This window comes from Leptopilina boulardi, unplaced genomic scaffold (genome assembly GCF_019393585.1).
Source record: "Leptopilina boulardi isolate dan_hultmark-lab unplaced genomic scaffold, ZJU_Lbou_2.1 LbouV2_126, whole genome shotgun sequence".
In the NCBI taxonomy this organism is placed as follows: Eukaryota; Metazoa; Arthropoda; class Insecta; order Hymenoptera; family Figitidae; genus Leptopilina; species Leptopilina boulardi.
The window spans coordinates 1,029,378-1,054,729 of record NW_026137670.1 but is presented as its reverse complement, the minus strand read 5'-3'; the positions used below and the strand labels follow the sequence as shown (position 1 = coordinate 1,054,729).

General features: G+C 24.8%; 2 protein-coding genes across 4 annotated transcripts; both read right to left on the bottom strand.

Annotated features, from left to right (window-relative positions):
- Positions 1–848: 848 nt before the first annotated feature.
- On the bottom strand, positions 849–20,729 carry LOC127291204 (uncharacterized). Of its 3 annotated transcripts, XM_051320176.1 has the most exons (6): positions 19,689–20,729; positions 19,336–19,487; positions 6,033–6,430; positions 4,413–4,753; positions 2,156–2,862; positions 854–1,745 (listed from the first exon to the last, which is right to left on the bottom strand). In XM_051320176.1, exons 3-6 carry the CDS (start codon positions 6,209–6,211, stop codon positions 1,464–1,466), a joined length of 1,509 nt encoding a protein of 502 aa, XP_051176133.1. In that variant the 5' UTR covers positions 6,212–6,430; positions 19,336–19,487; positions 19,689–20,729; the 3' UTR covers positions 854–1,463. The 3 variants fall into 3 exon arrangements, with proteins under 3 accessions (XP_051176134.1, XP_051176133.1, XP_051176132.1); XM_051320177.1 differs by lacking the exons at positions 19,336–19,487; positions 19,689–20,729 and adding an exon at positions 18,276–18,499 and having other exon boundaries at positions 849–1,742; XM_051320175.1 differs by lacking the exons at positions 19,336–19,487; positions 19,689–20,729 and adding an exon at positions 18,276–18,491.
- A 488-nt stretch (positions 20,730–21,217) lies between these two features.
- On the bottom strand, positions 21,218–25,005 carry LOC127291209 (uncharacterized). Its single transcript, XM_051320186.1, has 6 exons — positions 24,858–25,005; positions 22,889–22,968; positions 22,541–22,619; positions 22,188–22,257; positions 21,786–21,877; positions 21,218–21,659 (listed from the first exon to the last, which is right to left on the bottom strand). The coding sequence occupies exons 1-5, from the start codon at positions 24,900–24,902 to the stop codon at positions 21,846–21,848; spliced, it is 306 nt and encodes a 101-aa protein (XP_051176143.1). The 5' UTR covers positions 24,903–25,005; the 3' UTR covers positions 21,218–21,659; positions 21,786–21,845.
- Positions 25,006–25,352: the final 347 nt, after the last annotated feature.

Sequence of the window (25,352 nt, the reverse complement as noted above, 5' to 3'; positions counted from 1 at the left end):
CATCATATTAAAAATACGGCTTTCATTAATTTCCCTTTAAGTGTAAACCTAACAATATTAGATAAATTAATTTATTAGATTTTACGTTTAAATTAAAAAATTTTTTTTCTAAACTCTACATAGTTTATTAATTTTTCTACATATTTGTTTCGATACATTTTTATTGAAGAAAATAATAATTATTATTAAAAAATAAACACACAGATACAATCTGTATAACGGCACATGCAAAAACTTTGATAAAACTCAAAATGTTTACAATTATTTGTGGCTTTTTATACTTTTAATTAACCTACTTAATATGGCTATAATTTTTTTTTTAAATTATTAATAATATTTCTTAAGCAGTTGAAAACAATTTTTTTATTCTCTTAATCTCATTTAATCAAAATCTACTAAGGAAGTGACGAAAAACCGCCTTTTTAATTAAAATAATATTTCATCTAAATTAATTAACGACTACTTATCATTATTATTATCAGAAAACTACTAACTTTGTAATCAGACTTCAAATTAACTTTAAGCCATTAATTTTTACTATAATTAATTTAGAAATAAAAATTCACTAATTAATTTAAATATCAAAATATTGCTAATAATAACAGAGAATAAATTTCTAAATTTTTTCAATTAACAAATTTTATCCACTTTTTTGAGCAATAAAATTTTTCTAATTTTACGAAAAAAAAAACATATTTTACATACTAAAATTGATTACAGATTTTAGTAGTTCTCTACTAATGACTAACATTTTTCCATTCTTTGTAGAATTTTTTTTTCTATAAAATAAAAATTAATATATAATTTATACCATTAGTAAATTTTGACTAATTTCTAATTAAAGAGAACAAATGAAATTCTTCGAAAATGACTATAACTATATTGTACCTTCTATATCACTGAAATATATATACAAAATTTTATATTGCATATAAATTATATTATCGTAATTATTAAATTTTACTAAAAATATTCATATTAGTACTAAAGTACTTATGTATTTTACAATTTAGGGTAAAAAGCTTCAATAGAGAAATTTTTTACACAAGAATAGTAAAGAAAATTCTATAAAAAATTTGAGATAAAAATTCATCAAAATAAAATTTTCTCTACAATCTAAAATATTTAAATTTTCTGTTATTTTTTACTAAAAAGAATTTTTCTTCATGAAAAAGTTTACTTTTTCATACACACACTTGCCCCAAATTATAAAATACTATCTTTAAAATTAATTAATCACTTATTTTCATTGTAAAAATATTTTTAGAAACAATGCCAGACGTTCGAAATAATGTTATCACATCCTGGTTAATTCTATATGTATACGTATATAATACTTGCTTCACATGCCTTAACAGTGAAGATGATGTTATTTAAAAATTAGTTAATTAATTTCGCATTTATAATAATAATTATAATAATGATTATTAATATTTGATTGCACAAAATTGTTTTGAATCAATTCACATACTGCCAAATACTTTCCGGCCTTTTGTGACTGATAAAGATACAATTACGACACTTAATATAAAAAAGATGATTCCAAAGAGTGTAATTATTACGCGACACCATTGACGTCTTCGTTTCGCTTCCTCAATTGTTCGACGTAATCTTTCAGCTCTCGATCCATCTAAAGTGAAATTCAAACTTTTTTCAAATATCCCAGACTCTCGACACCAACTATCCTTTGATGACAAACGACTATTTCCCTCGCTTGACGTTCCCTCCTCACCATAATTTAACTGCTAAAACAATTATCTTCAAATAGTACCAGAAAATTGTCTCATGTATAAAAGTATATCTCAGGATTCTTCAACATTTTTTTTTTAAATTTTACTCAAAAATTTTGAAATACTATTTTTAATATACTTATTGTTCAATTTTAATTTCTCTCTTTTTACAAATTACATAAAACAAAAAGAAAAGTTATCCAATCTTAATTATTTCTCTAAATTTTCGTTATTTATTTATTTTATATTTATTATTTAGTCAGTAATATTTTTTTTTTTGTAAATATATATGTAGAAAAAAAAAGTATTGAATATGGTAACACATTATCAAAAATAATGTATAATTAAGTAAATTGAATATTCCTGAGATACTCTCATACAATATAAAAGAAACCTAATTAAGAATGAAAAATTCTTTAGCTCACCATTGAATAACCATGGCTCACATGTGGATACTCCTTTTTTAAATCAAACTTATCCCTATCAGTATTCAATTGCGAAGAATCTTTCCCAGGTTCTTTTGCTTTTGTCACACCATTCGAATTATTAAATCCATGACAGGAACAATTTTTATGAAAATTTTTCTTACTATAAGAGTGAATATTTTTTGAAAAAAATCCTCGATTTTCGGGAACAAGAAGAATTTCAGGATTAGCGTCTTTTCGTTTTTTATCACCACTACCACTACTACCATCAATAAGAGAATTATTTTGATCTACAAAAGGAGTTGCAAGAAGATCCTGACTAACAAAATTTTTTTCACAATGACAATGCATCCACGATGAATTTTGCATACCAAGATAATTTTCATTTTTACTATAAACCCGTGAATTAATAGGATTCATCTCAGTGGGAAATGAATCTTTAACGCCACTTGACGATGATGAATTACGATAAATATAATCCTCGAGAGATGTTTTTTTATCCAAATCAATGCTCTGATTAATAGTACGAGAAATATCTCGTAAAACTTCTGCCGGTGTCATTCCAGTATCACCTTCCAAGACAGAGTTCAATGTTCGAGATAACTCCATTAGTACTTCGCGTGCTACAGTTCCGGAAGTTTGTTCACGATCCCACTGGCAATAAGGGTGCGGAAATGCATAGCCATAACAGCAACAAGGAATCGCACCTGTTGAAACAATGTTTTTATATAAATTTATCAGCATTACATTTTGATATGGAGACAAAGAAGCAAATTTTTCATTCCACATTTATGCATACGTAAGCGATAAGATAGAGTTTCCTGTTTCTAACATTCCTAATATATCAAAGCGCATAACCTTGTTGAAAAATGCATCATTTATATACCAATTTCAAGGATTTTTATCACTAAATCTTTCCCATTATCAATGTTGTCGAAAGAGAATTTCCATAATCTTGTGATAATAATCAGTCGTAGATTGAGAAGACAATTAGCATATATATATATATATATATATATATATGAAACATTTTATGCTAATTATCCAACAATGACTGCCAATGATAAAAATCACATTTTACAGACAAAATCTTTCACTCTTTTTGTCCAATTATCCTGTATTTTTGAGGCCCGAGAATTTCATAATAATTTTTTTTTTTAAAGTCTAATTAAAAGTTAATGTACAACAAAAATTATACACTTCGTTATTTTTTTTTTATTATTAAAAGTATAAATTATTAAAAAATTTCATTTTTGAAATTCTCGGGAATTTTAGGTTCTTTTTTAGTCGAAATTACATTTAACCAAAGTTTATAAAATAGAATTTACATTTAAAAAAATTTTCATAACGAAGAATTATTATTTAAACAAATTTTTATATTACAGATTCATTATTTCACCAGTTTTATGTAACAAAATTTCTTTGTATTAAACCAAGTCCACTTCTGGGCCGAAAGGCTGAAGCTTAATTAATAAATAAATAAATGTAACAAAATTTCTATTCAACAAAATTTCCATTTGACAAAATTCAGATAGGTAAAAATTTAGTTAAAAAAATAAATAATAATTCAAGTAAATAAATATTTACTTGTTTCAAATAATTATAATTTTTATTTGAATTAAATAAACTGTATTTGATTCAATAATTTCTAAATTTGAAAAAAAATACATACAATTTAATCCACTCAAATAATTATTTAATACAAATAAATATTTATTTGATAATTGTCAAGTAATCAATTATTTGAAGCAAATAAATGTTTATTTCGGTGTAAGCTGTTTTTTTTATATAAATTATTCAGTGAAATATAAAAATTCTGCAATTTAAAAATTTAGTTAAATAACAATTTGAAATTAAATTATACATTTTTAATTAATTGTCAGTTAAGTGGCAATAGAATTAAGACAGTTAATTATAAATTTTTGGTTAGTAGCAGTTTGGTTAAATGTGAATTAAGTGAAATAAAGAAGCAGTGCAAAAGAAAATACAGTGTAATATACGCATTTCTAACAAATGGAAATTCGAACAAACAACATTTGAGGAAATTTTTATGCGTCCCTTTGAAAACCATGTGCAAGGAAAAGTTAAGAAAACGAAAAGCAATGAGAGTAAAAGAAAAAGTATGTGAAAAAAGCAGACATATAGTGACAAGATGAATTGTGTGAGTGCTTCATGTCAATGTTCTCTTATCTTTTGAAAAAAAGAGACACCTAATTGTCAATTTACAAGCGTCATCAGAGATGCTTTTTTTATATACCTTTCATTTCACCGTTACGCTCTACGCAGGCACCATAATGAATATTTTTTGAATTATCATCTAAAGAAGGCCAAATTGGACTTGGAATTGTTTTTCCCTCGTGAATCACAGCTAAACCTGGTCCTTGTTCCTTGAAAGGATTAGTGGTTGAGGCAGCAACTGCACCTTGTTGTTGAGGTATAACAGAAACACAGCACGTATAGGATGTTGCTGAAAGTGGTGGTGAATGACTCGAATATCCTGAACTCGTTGATGTTCGATAACATTTTTTTGAATTCTGTGATGACGCTATGGCGTTAACCAATCCGGATACTTCAACGTCTAAGGAATCTGGTTCTATCCTGCAACCATTAAGAATGCTAATACTTTGCTCAAGTCTTGGAGATTTACGAAGAAGAAAAAAAAACTGGATTTTTTCTGCTATTACAGCTAAATTTTAACAAATCATCTCTCTACTCTTTTCAACCAACTAAAATATCAAATTACAAAAAAACTTTTCTTCTTCTTGTATAAAATTTCTTCAAATTCATTTTTTTTTCAAATGATTTTATAAATTGCGAAAAATGGATTCATAAACGATTGCGCTTGATTTTTACTATTTGTGAATTACAAACAAACACGAGCCGCAAAGTGTTTTCACTTTTAGATTTCTCTCTGATTTTTTTCAAGTGCAGATTAAATATAAAAAATAATTTTTAATTTTTTTTTTTTACATCCACAATATATAATTTTAATACTGTATGAAGATGTTTAACAAATTATTAATATCACTGATTAAACATTTAAAATTCTCGTCAGTTTAATTTAAAATAAAAAAAATTTATTGCCTACATTAAACTGTTGTAAAATAAAATCATTATAAATATTATAATTATATTCTTATGTAAACTTTTTTCTTTGTTCGAAAATAAGAAAAAAAAAACATTTCTCTAGACAATTTTTATTTTACTACTTCTCTGTAAAATAATGAATTTCCCATTAAGAAAAATAAAGAACAAACCATTTCTTTTAATGTTGTTCATAAACGTAAATTATTATTTTTCGAATAATTTAAAAATTAACGATTATTTAAGACTCTCATGTTTTATTAACATAAAAACGAAAAACTAATAAAAGTTTTACTATAAAATAATTTATCATTAATTAAAAATAATTGCTTAATCAATGCAGATTGAAAAAAAAGAAAATCAATTCGTAAAAATTTTTTTGTTACTTCTTTTTTTATTTTATTTTTCAAACGATTCTGCAAACGGATGGTTTTATTACAAAATTAGACTGCCGAGAATTTTTTTAATGTCTCAACCAGTGACGTCACACATAATGTGTTTTATGCACTCACAACATTATCTTGTGCAATTTCACATTTAGAATCCAAGGATAGGAACGTTTATAATCTGGTGAATTGTTCTACCAGTCATTGTGTAAATATATATTGTGGATTGCTATAATCTAAGCAAATGTGTCTAATGTTTTTTTTTTCTCTTCAAATTACAAAAGTAAAATATCCGGTAATTATAAAAATAGATTAGGAATAAACAAAAAAAAAAAAGGAAAATCTAGACTGAACTTGCACCTTTTGATAAAAACCAGTTTTGAATCTTAGGAATTAGAAAGTCTTACCATTCTACTTCGCGATTATTAATTCCTGATGCAGGAAAGTCACCATTAGGATTAAACCTGTTGGTATTTTGGTACAAGGACTGTGTAAAACCTCCTTCTACAGTGGGTTGTTCGTCCGTGGAAACTGCCAAGGTCGAAGCCAATGCGGCTCTAGATGAGGCCTTACCACGTGCGAGCATCCCCTAATACGATCCAACGGATTTTATCCCGATGGAACGTGTTCCTTAATTGATGCTACCGCATGGATCTGATGCTGGTTCGTCAAGAGCAAGCAGCCAAAGCGGCATACTATCTTAACGTGACAATTCAAAAAATCCAAAGCCCATTGTCATTTAATTTTTATTATTGTTGACATTTTTCCCCCAAGTTCATTTGATCCAATTTGTTTGTCAGCAGAACTATCAAATTGAAAAATAAATCATATTTAGCAATCATCATCCCTTCGAATATTGTAAAATATTATGTACCGACAAAAAAAACTATTTCACCCTAAATTTATTTACTTTTTTAATGATTAAGTGCCTAAAGATTTGAACTTAAAAGTAGTAAACAAATTTTTGTATTGTATACATATAGAATTATTCACAGAATTTGAATTTTTTAGAACGATTCATCTGACATGTTATCTCTCAATTTGATTATATATGTGAAAAATATTAAAAAATATTAAGTAACAATTCTAAAAAATTTTCAAAATCTACATCTTAATTTCAGGAAATTAATTAAGAACACACGATTAAGCAATCAATATTATGTTACACAATTAGCATATTAAAAATTCGGTAATAACATTTTGTATATATGCAAAATAATATTATTACTCTAACTGAACGCGTTTGTAATTGAAAAATTTTCAAATTACATAAATTCGTGAAATGATACAATTCTTTGACAATTTTATTACTGTAACCGTGTTCTGCTTTTTTTACAACTGCATTATATATCAGTGAAGCATTGCGCAATGATAATAAAAAAAAAATACATATTATTACACAGAAGTCACAAAAAGCATTGAATTCAAATGTATATATTTTCATCTGATTTAGTCACAAACTTAAAGCCATATAAATATAAAAATATTTACATAGACGGAAGTATTTTGAAAAATAATTTCTTCTTTAGAAAAAATGAACAAAAAACGAAAAAAATTGGCAAATTTCAAGAAGAATTGTAACCAACAATTATTGTATATGTTTGCGCAATAAGTTGTAAAACACTTTTTCAATCACATTTGGCAATAAAACCCGCATAGGTATTTTTTTTATCATTTCTATTAAAATTATCATAATTATCAGCATTAAATTAATACAAATTACGGTATAATTGTTCGGAAAATTATATTTCAAACTACTACTGTGCTGTGAGTTAAAAATTTTTTTTTTACTGACACGCTACGAGTAAGATAATACAATTTTAAGGCTATAAACATTATTGGGCAATTTTCTGGAATGTAAAATGTTCACCATAAAATACTATGGCGCCATAGGTCTCGAAGAATTTCATTCGTTTTTGGATCTCTTTCTGCAACTTTGAATCGGACAACTTTTTTTTTTTTATAAATTTAAGAAGCCAATATATGTATGTATACACAACAGACATACATATATGTAAAGCACAAACATAAATCGTCGAATATCGATGTAAAAGGTTAAATAAACTTTTAATAAATTGCAAAGAAAAAAATTTATAATCTTTGAAAAAATACTCCTACGACAAAATTATTTTTTTTTTTTTTTTAATTTGATGTAAATAATTCTTTCAATTAATATAACTGATTAGATGAATTTATAATTTACAATTTACATAAAAATATGATTTACACGTTGTTTTATTTAATTTTAAACCAAATTTAATGTCTAAAGACAAATTTCAAGGATATTTGCTATTTAAAAAAAATATCATCGAAACTGAATGAAATTATCATAATTTGAAATTAACATTGCGGAACTGATTATTTGGAATGAGGATTAGTTGAAACTATTAGAAATTGTAACTAAAATACACTGAAAAAAACATTTATTTCATTCAAATAATCGGTACTTGATTATTATCTACACTGCAAAAAGATGTATCTTATTTTAAGATGTTTTGGTAGCATTTAGATGTTTAAAATGTCTTAATGTCTTAAAAACGCTACCCAAACATCTTAAAATAAAATACTTCTTTTTGCAGTGTAATAAAATTAAAAAATAAAAAATAAAATAAATTTGAATCAAATAATTATTATTTTAGTCAATTTATTTGTTCCAAATAAAGAAATTATTGGTCCAAATATTTAATTGAAATAAAAATTATTTGGTTCAAGTAAATATTTATTTGATAATAATAATCAAGGGACCAATTATCTGAATCAAATAAATTTGTTTTTAGCGATTGAAATTGTAACCTATTCGAACTACCATTTTTGGAAATTAATGAAACTATTAATTGGAATAACCATCAGCTAAACCTAGCAAATTAAACCACTCATTGTTAAAGAAGTCATGGATTGGAAAATATTTGATTAAAATAAGATGTTACTTTAAGTTATGCAATATTTTAAGACTAATAATTTAAGACTAATTTTACTATTTTTTCTAAATATTTGCAAAATAAAGTCAATTTTAAAGTCACTATTAAAACAATACAAAATTTTTCAAAAACATGTGTAGTTTTTATACCGACTCCAATTTTATCATAAGAATATGCGAAACTATTGTGTGTTTTGATTATTATTTTTATCATGACTCACACTTATAAAAGTGTCATATTCATATTCTCTTTCTCTATACGTGAGACATATTTTTTATGTTCTCAAATTCCCATAAAAATATTTGTTCACACCCGATTAAATTGAAGGCTTTTTGAAATTGTATCGGAATGTTTGGTTGTGAGTTAACGAAAGTCGGTGACCTTGGAATTAAAGTGAAAAGGAGACCATGAAAGATTGAGGTAAAATCTGAATCATTCATGAAGAACTTGCAATAAAAATTGTTAATGAGAGTTACTTGATATATTTACGCGTATATGTATATGCGCGCAAAAATTACGAATGCAAGTTAAATGTGCATTATCTTACATTAACACTTTGCTAAATACAAAAAAAATAAATGTAAGCATCTTATGTTTCAGCTTTCTCTTTCACATCACATCACCTTTACATAAGCGCGCATCATCATATATAAGTTTAAATTTGCCGCGCTTCTCTTCTAATTTTATTTGTTTTTTCCCCATTTTTCTAATTGCCTGACATCTAACAATGTTTTATAATCTAATTGAATTTTTTCTTTCAATTTTCTCTGCGGTAATATTTTATTATAGAAGAGGAATGAAATCATCAAATTCAATGAGAATTTGATTGAAAATTTATAGAAAATTTAACACAGACTATTTTTTGTAAAGTGATCTAATTTTTTTTTTTTTTTAAATTACCAATAACTTTTTTATAGAAGAAAACATGAAAGATTTATATTTCTAATGATAGGAGAAAGTTTGAAGATATGACGTAATTTTATGTATTTTATCATATCCTTATAATCCGTCTGCTGCTTTCGACTTTAGTTTAGAAAAGATAGATAGTTTGCATAAGAAAGATAAAAATTATGTGAAACATAGTTTCATTGGACTTTAAATTGTGCTTTGCTTCGCTTTTATTATTCGTTACAATACAATTTTACAATCCTTTAAAATATGGGATTCCCAGACTCTTACTTAAATGTATAAAAAAAAAAAAAAAACACGATGTCATATAATAATAAACTGAATTCTACATCGAAATTTACTTATAAATTTTAGCAAATTTATTTATTTTTTTATTCTTGCTTTCGCTTCAGAATTAATTAAAAAAAGTATAATAAAATTGCGTTGTTTGTAAAATCGTAACACATTGCTGATTATTTTAATTCGAAAATAAATACTCGAGAAAAAATGTTTAAATGAAAAAAATATTTATAGATACCGACAATGTAAAACAATCTCTACCGCAACTAAAAACAAAAATTTCTTTCCCTTCTTAAATTAATCATCATTTTTAAAAATGACCACAAATATTTATTATTATGATATTAACAAATAAGTGTTTTTCTCATTTTTTTTCTTTCTAAATATTAACAAATTTTTGCTTTTATTTAAAATTTTTTGCATCAAAAACTGAGAATTCATCTTCTAAATGAGAAATTCCGTATATAATAAACAAAACTAGTCTAATTTAGTATCACCGCGCACAATGTGCGCAAAGGAGAAACAAGAAACTCAACAAAAACTGAATCAATTACAGAGAGGATAGCATATATGTCCAAGTTTGCAAAATGATTGCTCATACCTACTGAATCAGTAACATGTTTTTCTCAAAGCATTGGCCCGCATTCCACCGCCAATCATTATTTACTTTCCTGTTGACAAGAGCAACATTTCATGACTTTACACTAGAATGTCAAGTAGCAATGAGAAGATCACACTATTCAAACATTATACTTGTTTAATCATTTTTAATGACTTGACACAAAAAAAAAAAATTGTCAATGACTTATTTGATAATATCAACACCTTTTAACAATCTTATTCATATCATCATCAAGCCTTTTTTTTCCTATAATCAATTCAAGAGATTTTTTCTTACATTCCTAACACTATAGGGGCATAAATCAGAGTGCATAGATACATCTAATAGAATATTACAAAATAATGGAAATAATAATATAGAATAAAATGAGAGAAGAAATAACGTTTTCCAACTCTTGCGCGGTAAAAAAAAATTATTATTTCTCATATATATAATAGAAGTAACGATGTTAAATATATAAAGAAGATTACTGGAAAAGGTTTCTTGAGACGATTGCGAGTGCATATACATATATATATATACTGATTGGCATTAAATCCCTGACAAAAGTGTTAGAGTCAGTACTTTGCGAGGGAGATCGTCTCGTCCTCCTGGGAGCAGTCGTAAAAATATTTGACTTACAAACTTTCACTCCAACTTATACTCAGGGTCGTCTCGCGAAAACTCGTCACGCAGTTGAAGAACCGCGTTCGAAGCTGCAAAATCGATTTATTACATTTACTGATCAAATATACATTAAATATATATTATTATATTCGAAACAAGAAATCTTTTAATCGAATGACATCATATATTTTTGGGTAATACTTTTCGTCATTTTTTTTTTTTTTTCAATAACTCGTTATATAAAGAAAAACATATATGACAGAAGAGAAAAATACACTTGATATCAGAAGAATAAACAAAGAACCTGTATCTATTATAGTCACGTATAGAGGAAGGGAGCAAATATCATCACTCGATTTCAAAAGTGCACTTAATGTCATCAACAATTTCTAATATTACCGAAGCGACTATATATCAAATCTCTATTTTACAAGAAATGTTCTCAAGTATTATAATACAAAACATTAAAAATACAAAAAATTTTTGAAGATGAAAAAAATCCGCTGCCAAAAGCAACTAATGATGAAAATTATCCTTCTCTAAAAATCTAATTTGAAATAATGAAATATTATTCGTAAAAAAACATGAGTAAACTCAAGGAAAAATGAAATAATCCATCAATAAAGAGCGGCATCACACAAAAAAAATATACTAAATTACCATAATATACGAATGCATATTATAGGAAAAAAATCGTTTTTATAATAAGTAATCCTTGATTCTGTGAATGGTTTACGCAACATTCGTTCATTATTAAACTTATGTTAATTAAAAAAGAAAAAAGAACGCATAACACGAATGGCCTCAATTAGAAAGATTTCGCTTTTCTCATAAAGCAAAGCTAAACTAAAATCATTCTGCTGAAATAAAGTGTATAGAAAAAAAAATTGAAGAAAAACTCATCCTAGCACCGTCGTATACATTGTAACAGCCAATTACACAGTGACCTTGCATAATTTTCATAATAATATAAACAACTTTTTTTTCTTAAAAAAAAAGCCAATTTTCTACAGAGTTTTCATCTGATAATTATTTTTCATTATTTAATAATAATAGTGTTTCTGATTTTGCAATTTTTGGTTATTATTTACGCAAATATTCTATAGAAAATATTTTATTGATTTTAAAATATTGCAATAAACCAGATGAAATTTTTACTCAGGTAAAAAATTTCCAAGAAATTAATTGAATTACGTCAAAGAGATAAATTTAAGTGCAATTTAAAAACAGTGGTAACTACAAAACGAATTACCCTCCCAAAAGAAACGAAAATTCGAAGCAAGAAACATATTTGTTTAAGAACTAAATAAATATATTTATTTGATACAAATAAATTTTACGTTGTACAAATAAAAATTTTATAACGAATAAGATTTTTGTTTGAAAAATGTTGTTTGTTTTAAAAAAATTTAAGTTTTACACAAATATAGTTCTCCGACAAATATATTTTTATTTAATTCAAATAAAATTATATTTCGTTGAAATAAAAAAATTCTTTGTGTGGACTAAAAAACTGATACAAATAATCGTTATCAAATAAATATTTACTTGAACCAAAAAATATTTTTAATAATTACATTTATTAATATTAATTAATTAATTAATTAATTAATTAACAAATATTATTATTACCATATTATCTAATTTTTTAAATATTTATTGAACGAAAAGGAATTTATCCTTGTAAGTCCGTTTACTATTTAAATAAATAAAAAATAAATCTGCACAAATAAATATTTATTTGATAATAATTAATTAATTAAATCAAATAAATTTTTGTAAACATTTTAATATTCATTTATTTTAAATTAAAAAAAAAATTAATATTAATTTTTAAACTAATTTAAGTTTATGTTCATCCTCTTTCTCCCTCTTCCAAAGCCCTTGACTAAATCCAAGAAAATTAAAAATCACCTTTTTAAATCAAATACTAAATACCTATAATATTTCATTAATAGGAAAATAAAAATCAACTAAATCTTTTATTTAGATATCTTCCTGAAGTTTAATGGTCCTATTAAGAAATCAATGAATGAATTCAAAGTATATAAAATGATATAAATTTTAATTAGTTATGAAAATGTTATTTCATAGTATAAGAAAATGTTACTAAATATGCATATAAATAGCATATTATATTTTGTGTAGGTATGACGATACATATGAAGGTAAAGAGGAAGACATATTACAGCATACTTCCTTCTGTATTGGTCAATACAATAATTGTGAATTATTTACAGGTGTGATAAATCAAAAGTGGGAATTTGAAGTTGTCGGATATATATGAATAGAGGTATAATCACGGAAGATATTATAACTATGGGATGATGATAATGATGATGATGGAGCAAAAGTGACTGTTGAATCTTTTTTTTTACTTGACTGGAGAAAGTGCAAAAAATGAAAATTGCCTTGCGGCTTTGTGCGAGTAGCGCACACTCAACATATATATATATAAATGACCCTCCCAAGTTACGTCAGGAACGCACATAGGTATACGTGATTTGAGATTCAATAGTAGAGTCACTTGCATTGTTAAGACAATAGCCTCACGTCTAGTCTTACGCTTACCGGTTTTTTATCACTAACGAACAATATATTTATTATATATACACACATTTTTCTTTATGTACAAGAAAATTTGTAATTATCTCCCTCTATTACGCATTTTTAATACCAACAATTATTTAAAACAGTATATACATGTGCGAATCCTTCACTATTATAATTACTACTTTCATTAATATTAATTTTTAATTCATATTAATAACAATAATAATAATTATTGTTATTATTATTATTATTATTATTCATTAATAATATGAAATATTATAAAAAATACGAATTTTGTAATTAAATAATATAATAATAAAATATAATAAAAAATTAATAACATTATTGTTAAATATTTATTTATTAAAATTTTGTCCACAGAAAATATAGAACATTATCTATTATTCTGGTATGTTTTTTGTAATGACTATATAAAAAGAAATAATTGAACAAATTTTTTTTAATAATATAAAAGAATAATGTGTGCATAATTTACTTTTCAATTTTTACAAAGCAAGGACGTTATTCAATTAGTCATTTTGCAAATAATAATTATATGTACATAACACGACTGTATATTGTATTTAATTCTCATGGTGTTAAAAGAATCCTTCGAACAAATTGATTAAAGATTACAATGTAAAATGTACTTGACTCGAAATAATTATTATAATTAAATTTAACAATGATTAATAATAATAATAATTTCCTTGGAAAAATTTAAATTATTACGTTATCAATATTATTCAATGTAACGTAACGTATATTACGCGTATATAATAGTCTACAATAAAGAAAGTTTTTTTTTTCCCTAACTAATGATTTTGACATATACGAACAATATAAAGATAGACCAACGTCAATTAAAGAAGAAAAAAATACTTTCCCTGAATATTTAAATTCGGAAGTGAATTCAAAATTAGTCAATTCATATATATATATACATGAATTATAGCCTTGAGCGATAAGATTCATAGAGCGACGAAATTTTAGAAAGTACTTTGAAACCTCGAAAATTATTCAATTAGTCGTGCAAAACTTCCAACATCATATAAAAATCCAATACGATATGAGAAATACAGAGGAAAAAAATCTTATTTCTGTTTATTGTTTTGATTTATTTTGATGAAAATCACAAGTTTTATGCAATTGTTTTATTGGCAAATTATACAAAAAAAAGTGAGACCATTTATTTGCATATTAAAAATAATTTGTTTTAAGAACAACTTTTTTAAATCTGAAATTAGTTTAAAGAACATTTTTCTTTTGATTATTTTTTTGTTTTGTTTATTTAATTATTATTCTTTTGATTTTATTCAATTAGAAACAATCCAATTAAAGTTTGTAATATACAAAAAAGAAAATACAGAAAAAAATTCAATTTAGGTGAGACAAAAAAGATTCTCTTAAACCAATAATAAAAATTTGGTTAAAAATGTGATGAAAAAAAGAATTTTTTTTTTTAAATTTTAAAGTTGATAAAAACAATTTTTTATTTCATCTACTTCTCAATTCAAATTTTATTATGGAATATCGTCTCACGTATCAAATATCTTATTATGCTAATAAAAGGTCATTCACCGTGTTCAGTTTTATGCTAATTGCCATTTATGTTTTATCCTTCTAGAATATATATATATATATATATATATATATATATGTATATAAAAATATTTTTGTGCAATATTCAAATCTAAACAAAAAAATTTTTTGTTAAACCATTAGAACATTAAAAATATTTATGGTACCAAAAAATAAATGTTATACTAAGCAAACATAAATTTTTAGTGCAAGTAAGTAATTAACTGAATACAAAATAATTATATAATCAAAACAGTATATAGATGAATAAGTCTTAATTTAAGACATAAAAATGTCTGGATTTCACATTTTTCGTAAATGTTATTTTCACCCAAATTTCAGATTTAAAAAATCCGATTATTTCGATACTTTGTGAAATAAATAATAAATAATAATAATTAATAATTTTAAATTTAATAAACTAAGTGCAATAAAATAATCTTTAGTGCTCTCTAAATCTGAATTAGTAAAAATGTTTATACTAATTTGAATTAGTGACTCACTTTTTGCTTCTGAGTTAGTAAAATTTTACTAATTGTTAGTAAAAGTTACTAATAATTAGTAAAATTAATTATTTTAATTAGTAAAAGTGACTCACTTTTTGCTTCTGAGTTAGTAAAATTTTACTAATTGTTAGTAAAAGTGACTCACTTTTTGCTTCTGAGTTAGTAAAATTTTACTAATTGTTAGTAAAAGTTACTAATAATTAGTAAAATTTTACTAATTCAGAAGCAACAAGTGAGTCACTAATTCAAATTAGTAAACATTTTTACTAATTCAGTAACTTTTACTAACAATTAGTAAAATTTTACTAATTCAGAAGCAAAAAGTGAGTCACTAATTCAAATTAGTAAATATTTTTACTAATTCAGATTTAGAGAGTGCATAATAAAAAAAAAAAGAAAAAAAAAACTTTTATTGTTAATATATTTTGAAATGTGCATATAGACTGAAAACAAGATTTTTTTCCTCTGTGCATTGTAAAATCATTTTTTTGTTTAACAAACAAAAAAAACAGCGAAGAAAATAACAAACATATCTCACACTGAATTTCAATGAACTGTGAATATATTTATTTATATCTCTTGTCTTGAATACCAGAAAGGAACGAGTTTTACGAACTGCACGATTCTTTTGGATTCCATTTGGGTTTTACTTAAGTAAAAATAAAAAAGACAAAAATGCAAATCAACATATTTTGAAGATGAAGTAAGTATTTCGTGTGTGTGTTTTTTTTTCTTGAAAAAAGAAAAAATATATATATAAAGAATCCGGAATATTGAGGTAGATTAAGAGAGAATCGCATATTATTATTATTATTTTTTTTTTTATTAATTTTTAAGAGTGTGTGTTGTTCAAAATATATTTGTCCTTCGATATAGTGTATATATATATGACGTATGGGTGAGCCCCGGGCTCATGGCAACGACAGGTAATTTCGCAACCCTCGATTATAGACTGAGGGTATACGAGCATATAGTCACATGCTCGTATTTCGAATTCACTGACTACTTTCAAATAAGTTGACGAAAGGTGTTGAGAAAAAAAAAAGTATGACGGTATGTCAACCGTCAACGTGTTTAGTTTGAAGAAATTATGAAAGTTAGCCATTATATATCGACATTGAAAAATATTCTATATAAAGAAATGAATCCGCAAACAATAGAGTCAAAAACGTAGTCCTACTTCGAATTTCAAAAAAAAAAAATATGAGTAATACTCCCGTGAAAGTTGGAGGATTTAAACAAGAATATATTAATTGATTTAAAAAAAAATAATTTATCATTGTTGTTAATTTATTTCATAAAAAAACAATTTAAAAAATGTATTAAAATACAATGTAAATACACTAAGAATACAATTTTTTCTCTGAACTAATTAATTTAAAAAAATTAAATTAATAAAAAGTTGAGTTTATATAATATATGAATAATATTAATTATATATTATATTATGTTTTCAAATAATTCTATATTTTTTTCTGAATATCGAAAAAAATTTTATTCTGTGTGTAGTACATCATATATTCTACTTATGCAAATTAATTTTATCAGTATTACATATTTCTTCCATGAAAATGCTGGTAATTCCAAAGCATAATACTTATTAATGATTCTAAAAATAAACGAAAATTTAAAAATAAAATTTATTAATTCTTCAGTTACTTGATATTTATTTGTAAAATTAAATATTATGAAATTTAATTGCAATATTTATTTATCATTGTAATTTCAATATTTATTTATTTTTAATGGTGCTATTTTATAATTTAGGAAAGTGTTACAAATTTAGAAATTTTCACGCATAAAAATTCTCTTATATAATATACGTTATAATGTTTATTATAATACTTTTAATATAATTTTTTATTATGTAAGAAAATGTAAAACTTTTTAAAAAAAACTTAACAATTTATTATTATTAAGCAAAAAAAAAAAATTATAATAAATAATTAATATTATTAAAATAAATTTTTCATTATTATTACTTTAATATAAAAATTTAGATTTCTTCTCTCAAAAGTGTCAAATAATTCATTAATATTAATTAATTATTTTCTTTAATTGTGTAATTAAATTAATTAATATTCATCAAAATCTAATTGCTACACTGTGTAACGCTTGCAATTAAATAACAAAAAAAAATTTTAATTAACTTTACACAGTTATTTAAATTGTAATTATGAAATCGAAATTGACGTAAAGAATTAATCGTCCATAAAAAGACAAAACACGTTCCTAGATTATATTTTAAACAATAAAAAAGAATGAATGCAAAAAAAAAAAATACTTAATTACTTCGGAAGTGTTTCTATATTTTGTAATTAACGAAAAGAGATAGTTTCATGGAAAAATATTATGTAATAATTATAGAACTTTATATATGAAAATATATATTATAATAATATGTGTTATGAGGTAAATATATATTGCAAAAATTGTTTTTTTTTATCTATTTTTACATTAACTCTATATAGCGGATGTAACAGCTTTCCTTTCATTGAAAATAATTATATTAATATCCTCTTTTGACCTTTGATTACAGAGATCTATCATTAAAATCACAGAAATGCACTTAAATTGCACTCTCTTATAGACATCCACCTCACATTAACACACAATATCAAATTGATTTTGCGCCTATATCGTGAAGAAAAAAAAAAAAAATTCGCGCCTATATACCTGCAATAATTTCTGCACACACAAGGATTAAATGTTGAGTATATATAAAACTTTCACGTGTATATTATAAACGTGCGCCTATTGCGCTCGCTCTTGTCTTGCACCCGCGGAACCTCAAAAGAAACTGAAAGTCCCGCTTCTTTCAAGCTGGTCCACTACTGAAGTTCGTTTCCACCGTATAAGACAAGAGGGGCCCCACAAAGAAGTACACACATTTATATTTATGTTTCACATGAATCCTGACCATTTACATCGTTTACGTCTCTCATGGCAAACATTTTTTTTTTTTTTCAATTCTATATATCTATTTCGCAAAAGATAGTGTAGTTAATGCAGTTTTTTAGTCATGCTTCAAGAATTCATCATGATTCACTGGAAGAAGTACTCGTTTTTTTTTTCTAATTAAATAATAAGCTCGATATTAAGGAAAAAGAAGATCTGTTTATAATTATGTCGAATTGTACATTAATAATTGTTAAATAATTATAATGCCTACTTATTTGTTTTTTTTCATTCACAATTGACAAATAGGGCAATATAATTATTTTGACAAATTATTAATTGACGCACTGAAAAAAAAATTTATTTGATTCAAATACTCGATTACTTGAGTATTATCAAATAAATATTTATTTGAACCAAATAATTTTTATTTGAATTAAATAAATTGTATTTGAACCAATAATTTCTGTACTTGAAACAAATACCATTTAATTGACTCAAATAATAATTATTTGATACAAATAAATATTTATTTGATAATAGTCAAGTAATCGAGTATTTGAATCAAATAAATTTTTTTTCAGTGCGCGTTTTATTTCAAATCATTTTTGAATATCAAAAAATAAAAAAAAATAGAAACGAATCAGTTTGATGATTTGAAAATTAAGATTAATTTGCAAAAAGGTAAAAGCTTTTAAGTACTTTAAAAGCACCTTTTTTTAGTTTCTTTGAATAAAAAATTCGTTTGAATTACTTCAAAATTTCATTTTAATTACATAAATATATATTTAATTCAGTGCAGTCACAATGTTGTTTAAACAAAGAATAAAGCACTCACCGATTGCGGATTCCCTCGACGAAACGATGGTTGCATTGCCTCTTTTGGAACGCAGCCCTCGGAAATCCCTCCTTTTTCTGCATCCTCGTCTGCATCAAAGAACTACTATATGCTGGGGGCCACTTTTACTCTGCATCCTCCTGACCTTCAGACTGAAACATTTTAAAAATAGCCATTAATATTGCATTTGAATTAATTAAATGACATTGAAAATGTCAATTATAAACGTTTACTTTCCAAAAAAGAAAAAATTTTTTTTTTAATTGTATGTTATGCGTTTCATTTTTGTTATACTTTTTTAAAATCGAAACATTTTTAACAATAATAGAATAAAGAAAACAACAAATACTTACTGAGAACTGCATTCGTTTGTAAACGACCTCCATTCTGGAGTGGCGGCTCAAGAACAATGATTAATTACCGAAAAAAAACACTCCCGTCGTTATTTTATAAATAATTTTCAGTAAAAGAATTAAAATTGCATTATAATGATTGATTGCACGAATTTAGACAAAGGAGTCGAACACTTCCGAGAAAATTGAAGGGATACATTTTGAAAAATTAAAAAAAAAATTTTTTACTCTTTTTATAAAAATATTTTGCGAACTCGAACGGTTTAAAAACTCGCGTCCACGGACACTCCCGACAAAATTGATTGAAAAAATAATGGGGCATAAATTTTGAAAAATAAAAGTATTTATACTTTTTATAGAAATATTTTGCGAACTCGAACGGTTTAAAAACACACGATCACGGACACTCCCGATATAATTAATTGCAAAAAAAAAAAAAATGTTTTTTATAAAAATATTTTTCGTATTTCGGAACGGTTTTAAAAATATGCGACTTTTCTGTAACAGAGAGAAAATGCTGTTAATATTCGTTATTCTATTTTTTCATGCTTTTATACATTTCTATAATTAACAATATACGATAAATACAGTATAATAAATACTTATTTCTAGATTAAGAATATACTAAATTACATATTCCTGAAAAAATAAATGATTATTAATATAAAAAAGATATATTATTTCTCACCACGATGATGCAACTGAAAAAAATTATTAATTAAACAAAACATTCACAAAACATTTAAAAAACAATCACACAACACTTACAGACATTCACAAAACATTAAAATGTAAGACAACATAGTGACAAAAAAAATAAAAGATAAAATACATTTTCACTGGTACTCCAGTTACTTGTTTTTACTTACATTTTTCACCCGATTTCCCTACCTGTTGCTATATTTAAAACGAACATAAATGCCTATTTTTCCCGAATTTTCTACCTACATTTATATTCTAAACGAAACTAATACCGCCCAGGTGCAAAATGACCTACACTAGGGTTAACGTCCCGGGACGTTACCGTCACCTGAGCGATCTTTTCTGAAAAGAAAACATTTAATTAGTCCATAATTGAAAAAATTATCAAAAAATTTTTATTTCCACATGCATTAATATTTAACTTTTGAAAATAAAATTTACTATTCAAAATTGAAAAATTGTGAACAAAATTAATTAATTAAATTATTTAAAGTTAATAACATTTTATAAATTTAGTTTAAATTACTTTTTTTAATAGAAAGAAAATTAATTTGACTCATTAAGAAAAATTACAAAACATTAAAAATATTAAACACACAATAAATAACATACATATCATATAAACAATGAAAAGGAACATTAACAATATTATTAATTTACCTAGTATTAAGGTAGTAATCCACAAAACATGTAATATTTTAGGATGTGGGGAGTGTTAGAAATTTTGAGGGGCTAAATATCCGAAAATATCATATGCTTTTTTTAGATTACCCCTAAAAATTACCAGAAAATAATAACTTTGTCAATGGTGTCACTATGTTGTTTTTTTCCTTCCCTGTTTTTTTTTAATTTTAATATATTGTTTGAATCAATATAATTATTTTTTTAAGTCAAAAAAATTTATGAATTAAAAATATTTTTAAAAAATTAAGTTTCAATTTATAAATCTATTTTAATTAAATTAATAAAAAAAAATAACTGCTTTAAACAGGGAAGGAGTTAAATAAAAAATGACTCACCGATCGGCGAATCCCACGTCGGGGCAAAAGTTACATCGCCACTTCTCGAGCGCTTCAGGCCTGCTCCCGAGGATCCCTCTTTCTTGTGCGCACTTCTGCGCGAGGCCGGGAGCGTTAAAAAAAATCTTATAAAAAAAAAAGAAAAAAGAAAACAAAAAATTTTATTAAAAAAAAGTATGCAGGGGCCACTTTTCTTCTTCCACATCCTTCCTGTCCTTCAAGTTGTTTATTGGGCATTGTCTGAAAAACACTGAAACAATAAAAAATTAATTAAAACTTAAATAATTTACAATTATATTTTAAAATCCTAATAAATATTGACAATATCCTACAATATTTACATTATTGTAATAATGTTTAAAATTAATCAACTTACCTATTGCGAATTTTTTCGTCGTGTTAAAGATATGATGACACCATACTCTCTCTATCTCTTTCAATAGATGAAAGTTTCTTCCCTGGAATAGACTGAAAATAAAAAAAAACATGTCATATGTAAAATAAAGAATTCCTGATTTGATTGTACAGTTAATTATTACAATTGATAACAAAATTATTTATTTAAAATAATAAATAAGATCAATCAAATAATTTTGTTTCTTTTTATCACAATTTATAAGTATTTCTAAAAAGATTCTAAAGTATTGAAAACTATTTTTTACTAGCACTACATATTATTTAAAAAAGGATATTTCCAATAATATCTATTTATTATCATTATTTCTAATTTTTTAAATTTTACTTTGTTCAAAATTAACCAATGAAAAAGAATACTTACAATTTGCGATTTTTCGCGACGTGTCAAAGGTACGATGACTGCTAAATCTCTCTGCTACTGGACCAACTGCCTGAAAAAAATAATTCGTTATATTATATGTGTAAAATAAATTTTTAAAAAATCCTGAATATTGTCAATTATTAGATTATTCTAATAATTATTATACTTTTAAATATGTCAATATTTATAAATGCTAACTGTTAATATTGTACTAAACATCATTTCAAATACTAAAATAAATTTTAATTATACATATTTTTATTTCTAAATATTTAAACAAATTAATTTTGTCAATAGCATTCATCATTATCTCAAAATATACATAAACTAAGAGAAAAAATTTAACAACTCACATTGAACTGCGACTCAGCAATGCCAGATCTCCTCCAGGAGCAGCTCCGCAACAAACACCCATCCTTCATGATTGAACACCTTGAAATTGCGAAAAAAAACTATTTTATACAAAAATTATTAAAAATAATAATTTTTAAGAAAAAATGAATTTAATTATTTTTTAGGTTAATTTTATAAAAATTAAACCATTTCTTATTCTCAGTTTTTTAATAAATATTAATTAAAAATTTGAAATTATGAATTTTGAAATTAATTAATAATTAAGTAAAATAATAATTTTCTCCATCAAGAGAAGGACATCCATGCGCTAATAAATATGTAAACAAAAAAATACATAAGAGACTCACCTATTCGTTGATTTAGTAGAAGTTGTCATTGTCATCACATTGGATAAAAATGTCATCCAATTTTTCTCCAAGTCTGAATTCTGTAAATAAATAAAAAAACAAAAATTCGTTAAATAAAAAATTAGAAGTTTTTTTTTGAAAAATAGATCCATAAATAGAAAATTTAAAAAAAATTACTGTATTTGCAAATATAAAATTAAAAATTATTAAAAATGTTAAAAAATGTTTAATAAAAGTGCAATTAAAATGGAAGATAGAATTTTTAGAAAAAAATGTTAAAATTTAAAAAAATGAAAAGTTGATGACGCCGAAAGGAAAAACATATTTTTGGCTTTCTTTTACTGACGTTATTTTATTCCGTTTTTCAGTACTGTAAACAAACAAAAAAAAGTTAAATAAATTGTTAAACTACTTTTTTTCACTGTAATAACCTATCAGAACTTCATTTATTTTCAATTTAATTAATTAATTTTCAATTATTTTTTAAATTTTTATTTAATGTTCATTTATATATAATAATAAGAATAATAATATTTAATGTTGATTAGAAATTGAAAAGCTGTACAAGATTGCAATCTAGTAACGGCAATGTGAAGTCATAATCTATGCAACAAGTCACAAATGCAAAAAATTTTTAGGTTAGAATTCTTGTCGAAAATATTTTACCTAATTTTTTTCTTTTTCTTCACAACTGCCAGGAAACTTATGTGATTTTTCGATTATTTTAATAAAACAGTACTCAATTCTTACAAAATATGTATAAATTAACGTTTCGATTAACAAAATACTATAAGATTAAACTCAGACGCACAAAATGTGAATCTCCTATCAGATGACGTCATTTGCAATGAGCAGAAATGCCAACCCAAGATTGCAAAAAACTAAACTCTTCACTATGCCAATATGAACAAAATTCCTGTCTGATAAAAGCTTGATTTTTTTTTTATTCATTTAATTTGCTATTTTTATATTAATTATTCATAAAATAAAATTTTTATATTAATACGATTTGTATTATACATTTACCTGTACTTTCTTTTTTGACATTGCGATGCTACACTTTTTAGGTTAGATTTCTGTGTCAAAAAATTTTATCGACATATACTAATTTTTTTTATTCCTGCCATGAAACTTTTATAAATTTTCGATAATTTCGAGAAATCTGAACTTAATTACAATGAAATACATATAATTAACGTTTCGATTAACAAAATACTATAATAAGATTAAACTGAGACGCACAAAATGTGAACCTCCTACTATCAGACGACTCCATTTGCAATGAGCAGAAATGCCAACCCAAGATTGCAAAAAACTAAACTTTTCACTTCTACCAATATGAACAAAATTCGTCTGATAAATGCTTGATTTTTTTTATTTGTTTAATTTGCTATTTTTATATTAATTATTCATATTTTTATATTAATACGATTTGCATTATATATTTACCTGTATTTTCATGTTAAGCATTGGGATGCAAAACTTATAGGGTTAGATTTCCGTGTCAAAAATTTTTATCGAAATATACTAATTTTCTGCCATGAAACTTTTATAAATTTTCGATAATATTTAGACAAACCTGAACTTAATTACAATGAAATTTGTATAATTAACGTTTCCATTAACAAAATACTATAAGATTAAATTTAGACGCACAAAATGTGAACTTCCTACTATCAGATGACGCCATTTGCAATGAGCAGTAATGCCAACCCAAGATTCCAAAAAACTAAACTTTTCACTTCTACCAACATGACTATCGTTAAACAAGATATTAAAGCAAAAACTAATTTAACTTCCCAATAAATAAACAAAAATTGATTAAGTTTTATATTATATATAGGAAAATACTAACCAATATTCACGACAAAATCACATTTTATAACAATTGAAATCGATTGTGTAAAACAGCAGGCAATATATCTTGATTTACGATATGACAATAAAAAATAAAATTCATATTTCATACCTGCATCATTGAATTGCTGGTGCTTAAAAGCACTTCTTGTTTCATTTGTCCTTAAATTCTCCTCTTCTACTGCAAATAAGTGGGAGAAGTCAATGATTGTTGAATTAAAACTATTAAAAAAAATTTTTCGAAGCGACGTGGATCCTTCCTTCAAGACGTCCAAGATGGGAATGAGTGTCTGCTGTGGAGAAATTTTATTTTATACTCGGCTCGATACTCGGGCTCTGGCTGCCGTGCGCTGATTGGACGGGCCACTCTCTGCGACAGCTAGACGCTGATTGGCCGGGCGCACTTATGGCCAACGTCTATAAATATAGGTAGTTTTTTTGCGATCGCTTCAGTGAGCAGTTGAATCTTCAAGAAGCAATATCTGTGCAGCTTAAAAAAATATTTTTAGCTTCTATTCGTTGTTGGAATTAGAGAACCACTTCCAATATTGAAGATAATATAACCGAAAAAACATTTATATTTGTTCTTCTACTACAAAATCACTAT